At 38.8% G+C, this 17,699-nt stretch overlaps 1 protein-coding gene and 1 pseudogene across 5 annotated transcripts in view; both read left to right on the top strand.

Annotated features, from left to right (window-relative positions):
* Positions 1 to 17,699, top strand: part of ENOX2 (ecto-NOX disulfide-thiol exchanger 2) — a 271,300-nt gene that overhangs the window by 181,107 nt on the left and 72,494 nt on the right. For all 5 annotated transcript variants that reach the window (XM_036271451.1, XM_036271450.1, XM_036271453.1 and 2 more), the window contains one exon: positions 17,368 to 17,574. In XM_036271451.1, coding sequence (XP_036127344.1) covers positions 17,368 to 17,574 — 207 coding nt within the window. The remainder of the gene's footprint in view (positions 1 to 17,367; positions 17,575 to 17,699) is intronic.
* Positions 12,220 to 13,240, top strand: LOC118636355 (annotated as a pseudogene).

Raw genomic sequence — 17,699 nt, 5'->3', positions numbered from 1 at the left:
AAAAATATTTCAAGCAAACGGAAAGGAAAAAAACAACTGGGGTAGCAATACTTATATCTGATTAAATGGATTTCAAAATGAAGGCCATAATTAGGGACAAAGAGGGTTACTACATAACATTAAAAGGATCTATCCAACAGGATGATATAACCTTGGTGAACATATATGCACCCAATATAACCACAGCCTATATTGAGCACCAAAATATATTAAAAATCTTATGGAGGACTTCAAAGGAGAAATAGACAGAAACACAATCATACCAGGGGACTTCAACACCCTGCTTACATCAGTGGATAGATCCTCTAGACAAAAAATTAGCAAGGAAATATAGACTCTAAATGAAGCACTAGACCAAATGGATTTAATAGATATCTACAGAGAATAACACCCCCAAAATAGAGAATTCAAATTCTTCTCAAGTGCACATGGGACATTCTCAAAGATAGACCACATGTTAAGACGCACATTAAGTCTCTACAAATTCAAGAAGATTGATGTTATCAATAATATTCTCAGATCACAATGGCATGAAACTAGAAATTAATTACAATAAAAACACAGGGAGGCTAACTAGCATGTTATTAAACAATAAGGACTTTTGAAAATGGCGGCGAAGTGAATGGAGCGACACAGACCATCTCCCAGGACTAAACTGGATTTACAACGAAAATAAAGGCAAATCGTCAGGAAGGGGCAACCGAAAGACACCTTGGAGGAACACATAACCAGAAACACCGACTCAATCCTGGTAGGCTTGCGAGGACGCGAGAGGGGGCCGGGAGCACACGGTCCACAGCAGCCTGGGCAGGAACCAGGGAACTTGGTAGGAAGTTACAGCTACCGCCTCCCTTGCGACCCTGCATGGGTCCTGGGAACTCTGTTGCCAGCTAAGCCCTCGGCTGGTGCCGCACAAACTCGCGGGGACCAGGGGACTCGGTGGGAAGCTGCTACCAAGGCTGAGTCCCATGAACTCAGCGTGCTAAGCCCTCGGCTGGTGCCGCACGGACACCCAGGGACCAGGTGACTGTGCTGGACGCTACTGCCACCTCTGCAGTGTCCCGCTACCGCAGCTCATCCTGGGGCTTCTGGTGAGTGCAACCCCCTCAGCTGGTGCCACAGCCGTGATCGCCCTTGGCTGGAAGCAGCGCCCTCGGGTTAAAAGTCCCAAGCGGCTCCAGGACGCAGAGTCCAGACAGAGGCGAAATTGGCAGCAGCAACTCACCTTGGGCTCCGGCAGAGGGAAGGCAGACTGGACTAGAACTGTGTGGGGACACTCAGGATTTGGAGGGTGCTAAGAGCTTTTGCTGAGTGCAGCCACACAGGACTGTGGTTATTTTACTCCTTCCCAGGGCCCTGGGGAGAGGCAGCGGCCACTCCCTCAGAGATTCAATCCCACCTGGTGACCATTGAAATGCTAATTGAGACCCATTAACAACAAACACCTGCCTCACTCTCAGGAAATCCTCTTCCACTGAGCACCTGAGGGAGTTTTTCAGGCAACTCAGAAACCAAGGGTCTGCAGGTGACCTCTACTAATAGCCTACAGGCAAAAAAAAGCTAGAGGATAACTACCATTCCCTGGGCTAGCAACACTAACCAGAAAAGCTAATACTTGATGGTGGTGTTTGAAGTGGGTCCTCCATGGCACATCCAAACCCAGGAGAGGGAGCCACAAACAGCTGAACACCAACACCCACTGGGAAAATTTGGCAGACTCCAAAGCCCACTGTAATAGCCAAAATGGTGAAAAACAGAAACAAAAGCCAAATGAAAGAACAAGACACCTCTACGGAAGTTGAGATAAATGAGGTGCAGTTAAGCAACTTAACAAAACTAGAATTTAGAACCGTGATGTTGCAGAAGCTCAACAGCATGTGTAAGGACATGAGCACCATGAGTAAAGACATAGAAATGTTGAAAATCAACCAGTGGGAAATTAAAAACCAACAGGAACAAATGAAGAATGACATATCAGAAATGAAAAACACATTGGAAGGTCTAAAAAGCAGAGTAGGGGAAGCTGAGGACCGGATCAGTAAATTAGAATACAGGCTAGAAGAAATCAACCAATCAGAAAACAAAAAGGAAAAAACAATTAAAAAAACAGGAAGACAGCGTAAGAGAACTGTGGGACAATTGGAAACGGAATAATATTCGCATCATAAGAGTCCCTGAAGAAGAAGAAAATAAGCAAGGGTTAGAGAATATATTCAAAGAAATAGTGACAGAAAACTTCCCTAATTTGGTGAAGGAAGAAGGCATTCAAGTTCAAGAAGCACAGAGAGCCGCAAGTAAGAAGAACCCAAACAGGCCCACACCAAGACACATATAATCAAACTGCCAAAAAATAAAGACAAAGAGAGAATCCTAAAAGCAGGAAGAGATAAACAACAGGTTACCTACAAAGGAAACCCTATAAGGCTCTCAGCTGACATCTCACAAGAAATACTACAGGCCAGAACGGAATGGCATTAAGGAATCAAGGTCATGAAAAACAAGGATCTGAATCCAAGACTACTCTACCCAGCAAGGCTATCATTCAAAATAGAAGGTCAAATAAAGAGCTTCCCAGACAAAAAAGGCTAAGGAAATACATTAGCACCAAACCAGCACTACAAGAACTGTTAAAAAGGACTGCTGTAATTACCAGCAGAAATGGGAAGGAAAATAGAACCACACTAAACAAAAATGGCAATAAATAAGTACATATCAATAATCATCCTAAATGTAAATGGACTGAATGCTCCCATAAAAAGACACAGAGTAGCTGATTGGATAAGAAAGCATGACTCATCTATATGTTGTTTACAAGAGACCCTCTTCACAACAATAGACTCACATAGACTGAAGGTGAAGGGATGGAAAAAAATCTTTCAAGCAAACGGAAAAGAAAAAAAAGCTGGGGTAGCAATACTTATATCTGATAAAATAGATTTCAGAATGAAGGCCATAATTAGAGACAAAGAAGGACACTACGTAATATTGAAAGGATCTATCCAACAGGAAGATATAACCTTGATAAACATATATGCACCCAATATAGGAGCACCAAAATATAAAAAAAAAAAAAAACTTCTGGAGGACTTCAAAGGAGAAATCGATAGCAATACAATCATAGCAGAGGACTTCAACACCTGGCTGACATCACGGGATAGATCCTTTAGACAAAAAATTAGCAAGGAAACAGAGACTCTAAATGAAGCACTAGACCAAATGGATTTAATAGATATCTACAGAGAACTACACCCCAAAACTACAGAACTCACATTCTTCTCAAGTGCACATGGAACATTCTCAAAGATAGACCACATGTTAGGGCACAAACTAAGTCTCTACAAATTCAAGAAGATTGAAATTATATCAAGCATCTTCTCAGATCACAACGGCATGAAACTAGAAATCAATTGCAAGAAGAACATACAAACACGTTCGAACACATGGAAGCTAAATAGCATGTTATTAAACAATGAATGGGTCACCGAGGAGATCAAAAACTTCCTGGAAACCAATGAAAATGAAGACACAACAACACAAAATCTATGGGATGCAGTGAAAGCAGTTCTGAGAGGGAAGTTCATAGCACTACAGTCCTACCTCAAAAAAGGAGAAAAATCTCTAATAGACTATCTAACTTCACAACTTAAAGAACTAGAGAGCAAACAAAAACAAAAAACCCAGAGCAAGTAGAAGGAAGGAAATAGTAAAGATCAGAGCAGAAATAAATGACATAGAGACCAAAAAAACAATTCAAAGGATCAATGAAACAAAGAGCTGGTTTTTCGAAAAGATAAACAAGATTGATGGACCCTTAGCTAGACTCAAGAAAAAAACAAAGAGAGAGAACCCAAATACACAGAATCAGGAATGAAAGAGGAGAGATAACAACTGACACCACAGAAATACAAAAGATTGTTAACAACTACTATGAGCAATTATATGGCAACAAATTCAACAATCTAAGCGAAATGGACAAATTTGTAGAAACACATAGTCTCCCAAAACTAGATCAGGAAGAGATAGAAAACTTGAACAGACCAATAAAAACAAAAGAAATTGAAGATGTAATCAAGACTCTCCCAGCAAACAAAAGCCCAGGCCCGGATGGCTTCACGGGAGTTTTACCGAACATTCAAAGAAGAACTAATACCCATTCTCCTCAAATTATTTCAAAAAATTTAAGAAGAAGGAAGACTTCCAAACTCATTTTATGAAGCCAGCATAATTCTAATTCCAAAACCAGAAAAAGACACAACAAAGAAAGAAAACTACAGGCCAATATCCCTGATGAACATAGATGCCAAAATCCTGAACAAAATACTAGCAAATAGGATCCAGCAATACACCAAAAAAAATTATCCACCATGACCAACTGGGATTCATCCCAGGGATGCAAGGCTGGTACAATATTCGCAAATCCATAAACATGATACACCACATAAATAAAATGAAGAATAAAAAGCCACATGATAATATCAATAGATGCTGAAAAAGCCTTCGAGAAAATACAGCATCCATTTCTGATAAAAATGCTCAGCAGTGTGGGAATAGAGGGATCATATCTAGACATAATAAAGGCCATATATGAAAGACCTACAGCCAACATCATACTCAATGGGCAAAATCTAAAAGCATTTACCTTAAGGACAGGAACAAGGCAAGGATGCCCATTTTTACCACTCGTATTTAACATAGTACTTGAAGTCTTAGCTACAGCAATCAGACAGGAAGAAAAAATAAAAGGGATCCAAATTGGAAAGGAGGAAGTGAAATTGTCATTATTTGCAGATGACATAATACTGTACATAGAAAACCCCAAAAACTCCATCAAAAGTTTACTAGACTTAATAAATGAATTTGGCAAAGTAGCAGGATACAAAATTAACATCAAGAAATCGATGGCATTCTTATACACGAATAATGAACTCACAGAAAGAGAAACTAAGCAAACAATTCCCATTTACCATTGCGGCAAAAAAATTAAGATACCTAGGAATAATCTTAACCAAAGAAATAAAGGACCTATTCACAGAAAACTACAGGACATTGAAGAAAGAAATAGAGGAAGATATAAAAAAGTGGAAGCACATACCCTATTCATGGATTGGGAGAATTAGCATCATTAAAATGTACATACTACCCAAAGCAATATATAGATTCAATGCAATCCCCATCAAAATACCAACGGCACACTTCACAGAATTAGAACAATTATTTCAAAAGTTCATATGGAACCAAAAAAGGCCTCGAATAGCCACAGCAATCTTGAAAAGGAAGAACAAAGTTGGAGGGATCACAATACCAGATTTCAGGTTATACTACAAAGCCACTGTAATCAAAACAGCCTGGTACTGGCACAAGAACAGGCATATAGACCAGTGGAACGGAACAGAGAACCCAGAAATGGACCCAAGGCAATATGCTCAATTAATATTTGACAAAGGTGGCAAGAGCATACAGTGGACAGCCTCTTTAATAAATGGTGCTGGGAAAATTGGACAGGTACTTGCAAAAAAATGAAACTAGACCATCAACTTACACCCTACACGAGAATAAACTCAAAATGGATAAAAGACTTAAATGTAACTCATGAATCCATAAAAATCCTAGAAGATACTGTAGGCAACAAAATTTCAGACATCATACGCAGCAGAATTTTTACTGACACATCACCTAATGCAATAGAAACAAAGGAGAAAATGAACACATGGGACTACATCAAGCTCAAAAGCTTCTGCACAGCAAAAGATACAATCATCAAAACGGAACGGCTACCCACTGTATGGGCGAGCATAATTGCCAATGATATATCAGATAAGCATTAATTTCCAATACATATAGAGTGCTCATACAACTCCACAAAAGGAAGACAAAGAATCCAATTAAAAAATGGGCAGAGGAACTGAATAGACACCTCTCTAAACAGGACATACAAATGGCTAAGAAACATATGAAGAAATGCTCATCATCACTAATCATCTGAGAGATGTAAATTAAAACTACAATGAGGTATCACCTCACACCTGTCAGAATGGCCGCCATCAAGAAATCATCAAACAACAAGTGTTGGCGAGGGTGTGGAGAAAAGGGAATGCTAGTACACTGCTGGTGGGAATGCAGACTGCTGCAGCCACTATGGAAAACAATATGGTGTTACCTCAAAAAATTAAAAATTGAACTTCCATTTGACCCAGTGATCCCACTTCTAGGAATATACCCTAAGAAGCATAAAACACCAATCAGAAAGAATACATGTACCCCCATGTTTGTAGCAGCACTATTTACAATAGCTAAGATCTGGAAACAGCGCAAGTGTCCATCAGTAGACGAATGGATAAAAAGCTGTGGTACATATACACAATGGAGTACTACGCAGCTGTAAGAAAGAAAGATCTCTTATCCTTTGAGACTACATGGAGAGACCTTGAAAGTATCATCCTAAGTGAAACCAGCCATACAAAGAAAGACAAGTTTCATATGATCTCATTTATTTGTGGAATATAATGAACATAACAGTCAGAGGAAGGGGGTAGTCCCAGAGATGCGAAAGTGGGGTCCAGACCGACAATCCCCTAAATAGGGGGGTGGTGGGGAAGAGATAAACCACAGAATTTATATGCATGTATTCGTGAACAGTGGACATGGACAACAAACTGGGGAAAGGGCAGGGAGGGAGGGGGAGGGGGCATTAGTGGGGGGAAAAGGAGAAACATCTGTAACAAAAATTAATTAATAAAAAATAAATAAATTAAAAAAAAAAGATGAAGAAATTAAGAACTACAAAAAAAAATATTAGCAAATCAGGTCCAGTAATATATATTTTTTTAATTATTCACCATGAGCTAGTGGGATTTATCTCAGGGATGCAAGGCTGGTACAAAATTCAAAAATAAAAAAATGTGATACATCACATAAACAAAATGAAAGATAAAAATCATATGGTCATATCAATAGATGCAGAAAAAAGAACTTGACATAATCCAGCACCCATTGTTGATAAAACTTTCAACAAAGTGGGAATAGAAGGATCATATTTCAACATAATTAAGTCCATATATGATAAACCTATAGCCAGCATAATACTCATGGGCAAAAACTAAAAGCATTTTTCTTAAGAACAGGGACAAGACACACTTTCACCTCTCTTATTCAACATAGCACTGGAAATCTTAGCCACAGGGATCAGACAAGAAAAAGGCATCCAAATTGGAAAGGAGGAAATTAAACTGTCATTAACACAAATGACATGATATTGTACATAGAATACCCTAAATACTCCACTGAAATACTACTAGATTTAATAAATGGGTTTGGCAAAGTAGCAGAATACAAAATTAACATCCAAAAATCAATGGCATTTTTATACACCAATAATGAACACTCAGAAAGAGAAACTAAAAATACAATCCAATTTACCATTGCAACAACAAAAATTAAGATACTTAGGAATAAACTTAACCAAGAATATAAAAGACCTGTTCTCAGAAACCTACAGGACAGTGAAAAAAGAAATAGAGGAAGATACAAAAAAGTAGAAGCATATCCCATGTTCATGGATTGGAAGAATCAATAGAGAAAGATACAAAAAAGTAGAAGCATATCCCATGTTCATGGATTGGAAGAATCAACATCATTAAAATGTCTACTTATCCAAAGAGGATGTACAAATGGCCAAGAAACATGAAAAAATGCTCAGTGTCACTAATCATCAGAGAGATGCAAATTAAAATGACTATGAAGTATGACCTTACACCTGCCAGAATGGCTTCTGTCAACAAATCATTAAATAACAAGTGTTGGCCCTGGCCGGTTTGGCTCAGTGGTTAGAGCATCAGCCTGTGGTCCTGAGAGACCCGGGTTCGGTTCCCGCTAAGGGCGCGTACCTCGGTTGCAGTTTGTCCCCGGCCCTGGTTGGTCGTGCTGGTGGCAGCCACTCGATGTGTCCCTTCACATCGATGTTTCTCTCTCTCTCTCTTCCTCTCTCTCCCTCCCGCTTTATCTGAACAAAAAAAATAAATAACAAGTGTTGGTGAGGATGTGGAGAAAAGGGAACCCTAGTACAGGGCTGGTGGGAATACACACTGGTATAGGCACAGTGGAAAACAGTATGGAGGTTCCTCAAAAAATAAAAAATGGAACTGCCATTTGACCCAGTCATCCCACTTCTAAGAATATATCCTACGAAACCTGAAACACCAATCAGAAAGAATATACGCACCCCTATGTTTTTAGTAGCACTATTTATAATAGCTAAGATCTGGAAACAGCCCAAGTGTCCATCAGTAGATGAGTGGATGAACAACCTGTGGTACATTTACACAATGGAATACTATGAAGCCGTAAAAATAAATAAATAAATAAAATCTCTTACCCTTTGAGATGGCATGGAGGGACCTGGAGAGTGTTATGCTAAGTGAAATAATCCAGTCAGAGAAAGACAAATATCACATGATCTCACTTCTATGGAATATAATGAACTAAATTAGCTGATGAACAAAATAGAGCCAGAGAAATAGAAATAGGAATAGACTGACAATCGTCAGATGGAAGGAGTTGGGGAGTAGGGGGAGATGAAATAAACCAAAGAATTTATATGCATATATGCATAACCAATGGACACAGACAATAGTGTGCTGAAGGTGGGGGGGGCGGGGAGAAGAACAGGCAGTAGGGTGTGAAAGTGGGAAAAAAAGGGACATCTGTAATACTTTCAAGAATAAAGGTAGATTTTTAATAAAGAGAGGGAGATTAAAATAGCTAAGAGTCCTGGCCCATTTGGCTCAGTTGATTTGGCATCCCATGCTCTGAAAGGTTTCCAGTTAGATTCTGGGTCAGGGCACATGCCCAAGTTGCAGGCTGGATTCTGGGTAGAGGGCCTGTGGGAGGCAGCTGATTGATCTTTCCCTCTCACATCCATCTTTCTCTCTTTCTCTCCCACTTTCTCTCTCTAAAAATCAATAAAAATCTTTAAAAAATAAATAAAACTTTTAAGGGACACATTCAGGGGTCCAGGCTATAGATCAAATGAACTTGTCTAACACAATAAACATGAATCTCACATGTGATTTCAGAAATCTATTTTATCTCTTATCTTACATAAGAATTGGTTAATCATGGAATCAGGCCCTGGCAGGGACCCAGATTCTATTAGTATGATCTGCTGAGAGGATTTTAGAATCAGTCAGGTTTGGTTGAACAGATCATCTTGGCCCCTCTTGCTAGTGAAAAGTGTTCTTATACCTTCTTTCAATCTTTAAACTTGTTTGTCAGCAGGGAATTCCTTCTATACCAATAAGAAATGTATGAGTCCAGCATCTCAGAGAACCAAATTAGGAACATAGTTAGCATGTCACAGGAGAATTAGGGAATGGAGGAAAAGATGGTCCTAGTGCACCTTATCTGCCAGCTTATGTGGCCATTTCTGGATTTATGTTAAGTGCCTAAATGAATGAGTAGCACTGTAATATCCTTGTCTCTTAGTGCCACTGTTCCTACAATGGGCAATGATCTTTTTTCCCTTCCTTCCAATGTGTCGCTTTTAGAATAGAGAAAGCTGTGTATCCCAGATACTACCTTTTTTTACTTTAAAAGCCATGGATTTAGGCATCGCAGTGTTAAAATTTCCTGCTTATATAAAAGTAGAATCCTGCTGGCTTAATCATTCATTTATCACATTATCAGCCTGTACTCGGTTTTCAGTCTTAGTCAAATCTAATCTAACAGGATGGCTCATAACTTGTAACATCTATGTTGGGTGTAAGGGATGATTTTGCAGTATGTTCAGTTCCTGAATTTTGAAAGAATTGCCCAGGTACCTTATGTATAACACATAGACCTTAGTGCTGAGCAGTCTTTAAATGAATTTAGAAATATATGGGTTAAAGAGGCTCTAACTTTTTATAGTCTCTAGTAAAGGAAACAGACATCTATCAAATGCATTTATGTTTTCCAACCTTCAGCCATGCCTTCTCAGTTCTGAGTTGGAAGGGCCACAGAGTGAGAGGGAAGCATTTTACCTTCACGACTCAATACTTTAGTTCTTCAGCTTTCTTTTAAGAATGCTGACAGGGCAATTTGTGCTAGTAAAGTGGTAGCTTCTGAGAAGGAACATGGCTTTGGAACCAAATTAGAAAAATAACACTTCCAATACAGCTTAAAGTAAACTGGTGTCCTCTTTCCTTTTTAGAACTTGAATTTTGTTTAAAAGGGTGCTCAGTTTAATTGAGTAGAGAAAATACTAATACAGAAGCCTCCCTTAGTTCTCCGCTAAAATCATGGGAAAGTGCCATTTTTTGTTAACAGCCCCAAGACTTTGTCAAGGTGAATTGGAAAGAGCAGTTGAGACAGGAAAAGCAGGGATTTAGTATGACTGAATCCCTTATCTTCTCTAGAGCCCACCAACCCTGTCTAATAAGGCCTTGATTATAAACTCCAGTACTTAACCCTGCCTGTCTCTGATATATTCTCTTGTACTCAATGGCCTCTCAGCAATAATGTTGTGTGATTTAGGAGCTGTTTATGAACCCATTTAATCTGTTTCTGTCCTGTTGCTTTATTGGAAAGTATCTTTAGCATGAATTACTTCCCCCTCTCTCCCACCTGACACTTTATTCAGGTGCTTGTCACATATACAGAACCCTAAAGGTCCTGGGGTATCCAGTAACCATAAATTCAGAGTCCAAAAGCCTTTCACTGATCTGCTTTATATGACTGTCTTAAATCCATCATTTCTACTTGCTACTTACCCATCCTTTAGTTAAGTTCAACTGCTTCCTGATCTCACACTCCTCTCCAGCCCAACTCCAAGTCTACCCTCTCCTGGAACACTTCCATGTGGAAGGTACTGAAAATAAAACAGTATTTTATCATTCATCACTCTAATGCATTTCTGTTTAAATATTGGGTGCTAAATCCAGTGGATAGTTTTTAGTCCTTAAATTACATAATCTCTGCTATATTTAGTACTAATGACCCCTTCATCTTTCTGGAAACATTAGCTTATTTGAAAGTATAAAAATGAATGAGACCACCAGAGAGATTATATAGATCAAGAAGGGAAGACAGCCAAGCACAGCACCCTGAGGATTCCAACATTTCAAAATTTAAAGGAGCAAGAATAATTTGCATTTATATACACCCTTAGCAGCAAAAGTCCTCAGAAGACTTAATCTTTCTGCCCTGACCAGTGTAGCTCAGTGGATAGAGTGTTGGCCTGCTTAACAAAGGGTCACAGGTTCAATTCCCAATCAAGGGCATGTACCTGGGTTGCAGGTTCGATCCCATTTAGGGCACATGCAGAAGGCAACCAAATGATGTGTTTTCTCTTTGTCCTCTCTCTCTCTCTCTCTCTCTCTCTCTCCCTCTCCCTCCCTCCCTCCTTCTACCTCTTCCTCCCTTCCACTCTAACTAAAAGTCAATAGAAAAACAATATCCTTGGGTGGGGATTAACAAGAAACAAAAATACTAATCTTTCCAAGTTTTCTCTTCCCTCTTAAATCTTCTTCATTTATGCTTTTGCTCCACCCCTCTATCAAAATATCTCTTGTTTAAAGACACGAGTGACCTTACAATACTGAAGCCAGTGGTTGATTTTCAATTCTCTTCCTAATTGACCTAATAGCCATATATGGTACAGTTGATTACTCCTTACTCATTGATATATTTTCTTCACTTGGCTTCCAGGAAAACTATTGGTTTCCCTCCCAGTGCACTAGTTTGTCCGTCACAGCCTCCTTTGATTATACCCTTCTGTTCTCCTTGTCTTTTTATCATTACAGAGCCCCATGGCTCAGTCCTTGGACCTCTTCTCTAGCTACTCATACCTTTGGCGATATCATCCAATCTCATGGCAGCAAAACTATTTATATGCCAATGACCTTAAATTATATTTTTAGCTCACCTTGTCTCTGATCCCCAAATTTATATTCAACTTCCTACCTATTATCTTCACTTAGATGTAAAGTAGACATCTCAACTTACCATGTTCAAAACAAAGTTCTCAATTTTTCCCCTCAAACCTTTTCCACTAGTATCTTTCTCCATCTCAGATAGTGGCAGCTCCATCTTTTCACTGGCTCAGGTTAAAACTTAAAGGTGGAAGTCGGAGTAGCTGAAAAAGACACTTCACTGCCTCATGGCTGAGTGTATTTTATGGACCCTGTGCTGCTATGTATGCCTGAAGTACTTGAAATGCAAATTTGGAGAGACTGTGCCATCTAAATGCTTGGTTAGAGTCAGCACCTAATTAGGATGGTTTTTCAACAGGTTGGAGTAAGCATGCAATCAGTACTTTGGTCTGGGAAGCCATATGGTTTATCTTGAAGTATTGTATGGAAAATTGGTACTAATTTATCTCTGATCCAGTGTCCAAGAGTTTAGTTTCAGTTTACCAGCCCTACAACAAAGGGAGCCCCAGTCACTCAGGAGAGGATGCAGTGACATCTTTTGCTGATGCTGGATGGGTAGCTGAAGAAGAAAGAGACTACTCAACAAAAAGGACAGAGGTCCAGTCAAGGCAACACTTTCAGGATGACCTTCCTTTCTTTGAGAAGCCCCCAAGCAGACAGTTTTCCTTACCAAACCTGTCTCCAGAAGAGCCTCTACTGAAGACAGCACTGGCAAACAAAGAAGCACTGCAGAAGATCTGTGCTCTTGAAAATGAGCTTACTGTGTTCAGAGCTCAGATTGCCAAAATTGTGACCCTGCAAGAACAGCCAAATCTCACTGCAAGTGATTTAGATTCTAGCAGGTCTGTTATCAATGCACCACCCTCTGTCCCACCACTACCCACTCTACCACCCCTCCCTCCACCAGTGCTCAACCATCCCTCCCTCCACTAGTGCTGCACCAAAGTACATATGCTGTTGATCTGGTCAGAGAGCAGAGAGAGAAAAGCCAGTGCTGGAAAGACTTTGGATAAGCACAGTCCAAAGAAACCTGATATGCCAATAATGCTAGAGATCCTTAAAAATATGAACAGTGTAAAACTTCATCATCACAAAGGTCAGAACAAGATACAAAGCCCAAACCTGTGGATGCTACTGACCCTGCTGCCCTCATAGCAGAGGCTTTGAAAAAGAAATTTGTTTACCGGTATCAAAGTGATAGCCACGGTGAGGCTGATAAAGGAATTCCCGTCTGCATTAGAGACCGCTTCAGAAACAGTGTTGTTTGGGCCACACATGCCAAAGTCTACTGGAAAAAAATGAAGGCTTTAACTGAAAATGTTTCAAATTCCTGAGATACCTGGTTCAGCTGTTGGTTTGTTAGTTCTGTTTGGCTAGTAGAAATCAACACTGTTTAGTAAAACCAGAATTTAATATTCAGTACTGTCCTTTTAAATATCACTAGAGGAGTAAACAGTAGCAAAAGCACTCTAAGTTTGTGTTTGCTTTTATCATAAGGTCAGTTCTGAACTTTTCCAGAACATACTTATATTCTGATATAACATGTTTTTAAAGGGTAGGCAGGATGTTTAGGTTTTGTTTTGAAAACAATGATGTAGATTTCAGAACGAAGAAAGGACATTTGTAGATAGCTGTTTTAAATTCTTAACACTAACTTATCTGTCCAAGTATTGTATATGCATATATTTGAATATAAGGCAGTCTATGTAAAATTATATACTGAGGGTGCTGCTGTTTGTTTTCAGCGATTATTTACTAGTCATTGACAAAGAGCTGGAATAACCCAGTTTCTTGGAATGAAATATTGTTGGAACAAGATTGGAATCTTCTTACCTCAAACCTTTATCTTAGACTTACTCTCACATTTTCTTATACATGGGGTTTGAATAAGAACTGGATAATGCTCACTGCTAAAAGGTACATTGGTATCAGTATTGAATTTTGGCCAATATAAGGAAGTCACTGTTTTGAAATAAAATGTTTATTTTCCTTGGAACATAAAAAAAAAAAAAAAAACTTAAAGATCATCCTTACCTAGTTGCTTTCCTTCACACACCATATTTAATCTGTTAGAAAACTCTATCAGGTCTACCTTCAAATATATAGAGATAAACCTAGAATTCTACTACCGTCATGATAACCACTACTATGACCCAGTTTATATTCACAACTATACATTTTCTGAACTATTTCAGTAGCCTTCTAAATTGTTTTGCTCTTTCATCCTTGCTCCTCACAGTCTATTCTCAAGAGAGCAAGTAGAGTACTCCTTTGAAAAGCGTCAGTCAGATCATGTCCGTCCTCTACTCAAAACTCCTTAATGACTCCCTATTTTACTTATAATAAAAAGCCGAAGTCCATTTAATGAATTAGAAGGCCCTTTATGATCTTTCCTCCCTCTCTTATATTGTCTCTTTGACTTTGTCTCCTACTACTCTTCTGCCCATCACTCACAATTACAATTATATTGAACTCCATGCTATTCTGTTAACACACCAGGCAATCTTCCATTTCAAGGCCTTTGAACTGGCTCTTCCCTCTACTTGGAATACTCTTCCCCTAAATAGCTTCATGGCTAACTCACTTTCTTCAAGTATTTGTTCAAATGTCTGTCAGTGACCCTGACAACCTATTTAAAAATGCAGCCCTCCCTTTCACACTCCCAATCCTACTTACCATCTCTATATTTTACACAATACTTATATTTTAGCAAACTATGTAATTTATAGAATGTAAACCCCATATAGGTAAGAATTTTTGTCTGTTTTTTTTTTCCCCACCAATGTATTCCTAGCAGTTAGAAAAGTGTCTGACGTAGTAGGTGTTCAATAAGTATTTCTAGAGTGATGGAGATGGATGGATGGATGCAAAAGGAGAGGTGAGAGGCCTAGGAAGAAAACAAGAGATTCTGGAGTAATTACCCCACATGCTAACAATTTCCAAATCTTTATTTTCAGCCTATATATCTCTTCTGAGATTCAGACACATATAGCCAACTGACCACTAGACTTTTCTAGGTGAATATACATTAAATGTGCAAAAAAAAAAAAAAATGGCATTATATAATAGTGGACAAGCTACCAGGTTAAAATTCAAGAGAATCACATTCTACTCCCAGCTCTGTCACCAAATCTTGGGTTAGTCACATAACTTCCCTGGGTTTAAGTTTCCTTTTCTCTGAACTGAGAAATCTGTGTTTGATTAACCTAGAGACTGCCAAGGTTTTGTCCAGATCTACAAATACGATTCTTGACTTTAAAAAGTATAGGTGCCACAATAATTATTCACCTAGGCAAAAGCCCCTCAAAATGTATTTGGAAAAGCAAAGGGAAATTGGTAGGTGGTATAACGGTTAAGTGTTCAACCCTGAAGTGATACAGTCCTGCTCTTATATCCCAGATATCCACCACTAAATAGCCATGAGATCTTGGGTAACTTAAGCCCTCTGATTTAGACTAGGCAAAATCAGTTTTGGTCTAAAAATGCAATAGGTCAAACTGGAGCTGACTATGCACCTATCTTCTAAAGATAAATGGTGAGTGAGTACTCCATTGACCTAGAAGCAATATCCCCTGGTTCCCAGGAATTTGCAAGAGCATATGTTTGTTTGTTTGACTCCCAACTTGATTCTAATTTGCTGCCAGAGTTGAGAATCACTGGAAGTATGATATCTAGAATCCTTTCCAGTTCTTAAAAACATGGAAGCATAGTCTCAAGAGATTATTGACCTCATCTTTCCCCTTTGAATTAAAACTATAATCTCTCTGGTGTCCATGACTAAGACATTTCAGATTCCCGCTCACTATGTTAACTTCTTTTTCCTTTTATATTTCTCATATAGATAAAAACAAAAACAAACAATAAAAAACAATACAGTGAGTTTTTAAAATTACAAATGTTTAAAAATTAACAGAAACTTTGTAAGTTCCCTGAATCCCTCTCCCCTTTTATTGACTAAATAGAAGAAGGAAAGAGAGCATCGTGAGAATGTGATTATTTTGAGCAACACTGAAGACAGACAGTGGTAGCAGAGTAATGAAGCTAGATATTCTTCTACCCAAGGAAGCTCCCAAATCATCTGCTTGCCAGCTTGGATAAAAGACATGTGTGGGGCTTGACTTAATCTACAAATGAGACTCATTTATTTTTGTATATCAACTGTAATCACTGGCTGTGGAGCTTCCAAATCTTGAGCTGAGAGAATTAGGTTGTTTTTTGTTTGTTTGTTTTTTGTTGTTGTTTTGTTTTAGAGAATTATTGTTAAGAGCTGAGTGGAGAGAACAAATTACACAAAATAAATCCTTACATATCCAAAACCAACACTAAAAAAACACTTGACCAACATGGTTTGGGGGGCTGTGAACTGTGAGATTTTTCTTGGAAAATGCTTTGAAACATATAAATTGCAAAAAGGAGCTGGCATATAAAACAGCCTCCGTGTATAAGATGACTGGTAGGAAGCCCTTTTTTTTAAGTAGAAGGAGCATTGTCTCAGTAAGTAGATTTTTAATGTCCCTCTATAGCCAAATTTATCTTAATTTAGTTAATGATTTCCCAGGTGAGTTTACTTTCTCTGCTGTCTTTCAAGTTTCCTCTAAATCAGCGGTTCTCAACCTGTGGGTCACAACCCCTTTGGGGGTCGAATGACCCTTTCACAGGGGTCACCGAAGACATAACAGTAGCAAAATTACAGTTATGAAGTAGCAACAAAAATAATTTTATGGTTGGGGGTCACCACATGAGGAAGTGTATTAAAGGGTCGCGGCATTAGGAGGTTGAGAACCACTGTCTAAATGCTGTATAGTTGGCTTTCCACCTCAGCTCTCCATCAAGGAATTTGAGGAAGGGCTCACTGGTATCAAAAAACAAAACAAAAAAAATACCTATAAAGCATCATTTGTGCTTTGGCTGACATTGTCAACCAAATCATCCTGAGAACTATAAATATTTTTGTAAATTTCCACCCCATTGTTGTCAAATTAATCTGAAACAGTTCTTTCAATAAGGATGAATAGAGAGAATATAGTAACTACAAACTGAATTATACAAACCCTTGTCTCAGGGACCCTGGTTCAAAAAATTCCTGAAACTAAGAGTTTAAACTAAGTGTGATTTCCCCCAACTAACTGTCCTCTTAATAAAAATTACTGAAAATCGAGCATAGCTGGACTGTCACAACAGAAGTAAATAATAAAATTAAAGAACTCTGCATGGGATAAACAGGTCTGAGTTGTTATTCTGGAGCCATTACAGGCACAAAACCATTGAATAAAATGATTTTCAGGTTCATGCAGCCAATGTGCTATGGAGCAAAGATGAGCACCTTGGGGCCACATGCTTGTGGCACTTAGGCAAAAGTCTGGTGGAGACTGTAAGACTATCTCTGGGATATGTTAAGTTTCAAAAAGGTCTGTCCCAAGCAAGCATTTTAATTTCAAATTCTTTTTCACTTAACATTTAGATCTTCCACCTCCTGCAACCCGAGAACGACCACCAGGATGCAAAACAGTATTTGTGGGTGGCCTGCCTGAAAATGGCACAGAGCAGATCATTGTGGAAGTGTTCGAACAGTGTGGAGAGATCATTGCTATTCGGAAGAGCAAAAAGAACTTTTGTCACATTCGCTTTGCTGAGGAGTACATGGTGGACAAAGCCCTTTATCTTTCTGGTAGGTTATTATTCATGAGGATTGTGCCTACCAGGCACAAAGCAGAGATTGGGGATCAGTGAATTTGTAAATGTGTCAACTAAAGTTTGAGACTAATAGTACCCTCTCTTGACTTCAGAGAAATA

The sequence above is a fragment of the Molossus molossus genome, unplaced genomic scaffold, assembly GCF_014108415.1.
Source record: "Molossus molossus isolate mMolMol1 unplaced genomic scaffold, mMolMol1.p scaffold_m16_p_2, whole genome shotgun sequence".
NCBI classification, from domain to species: domain Eukaryota; kingdom Metazoa; phylum Chordata; class Mammalia; order Chiroptera; family Molossidae; genus Molossus; species Molossus molossus.
Note: the sequence above shows the minus strand (reverse complement) of the source record. Positions and strands in the feature narration are given on the sequence as shown.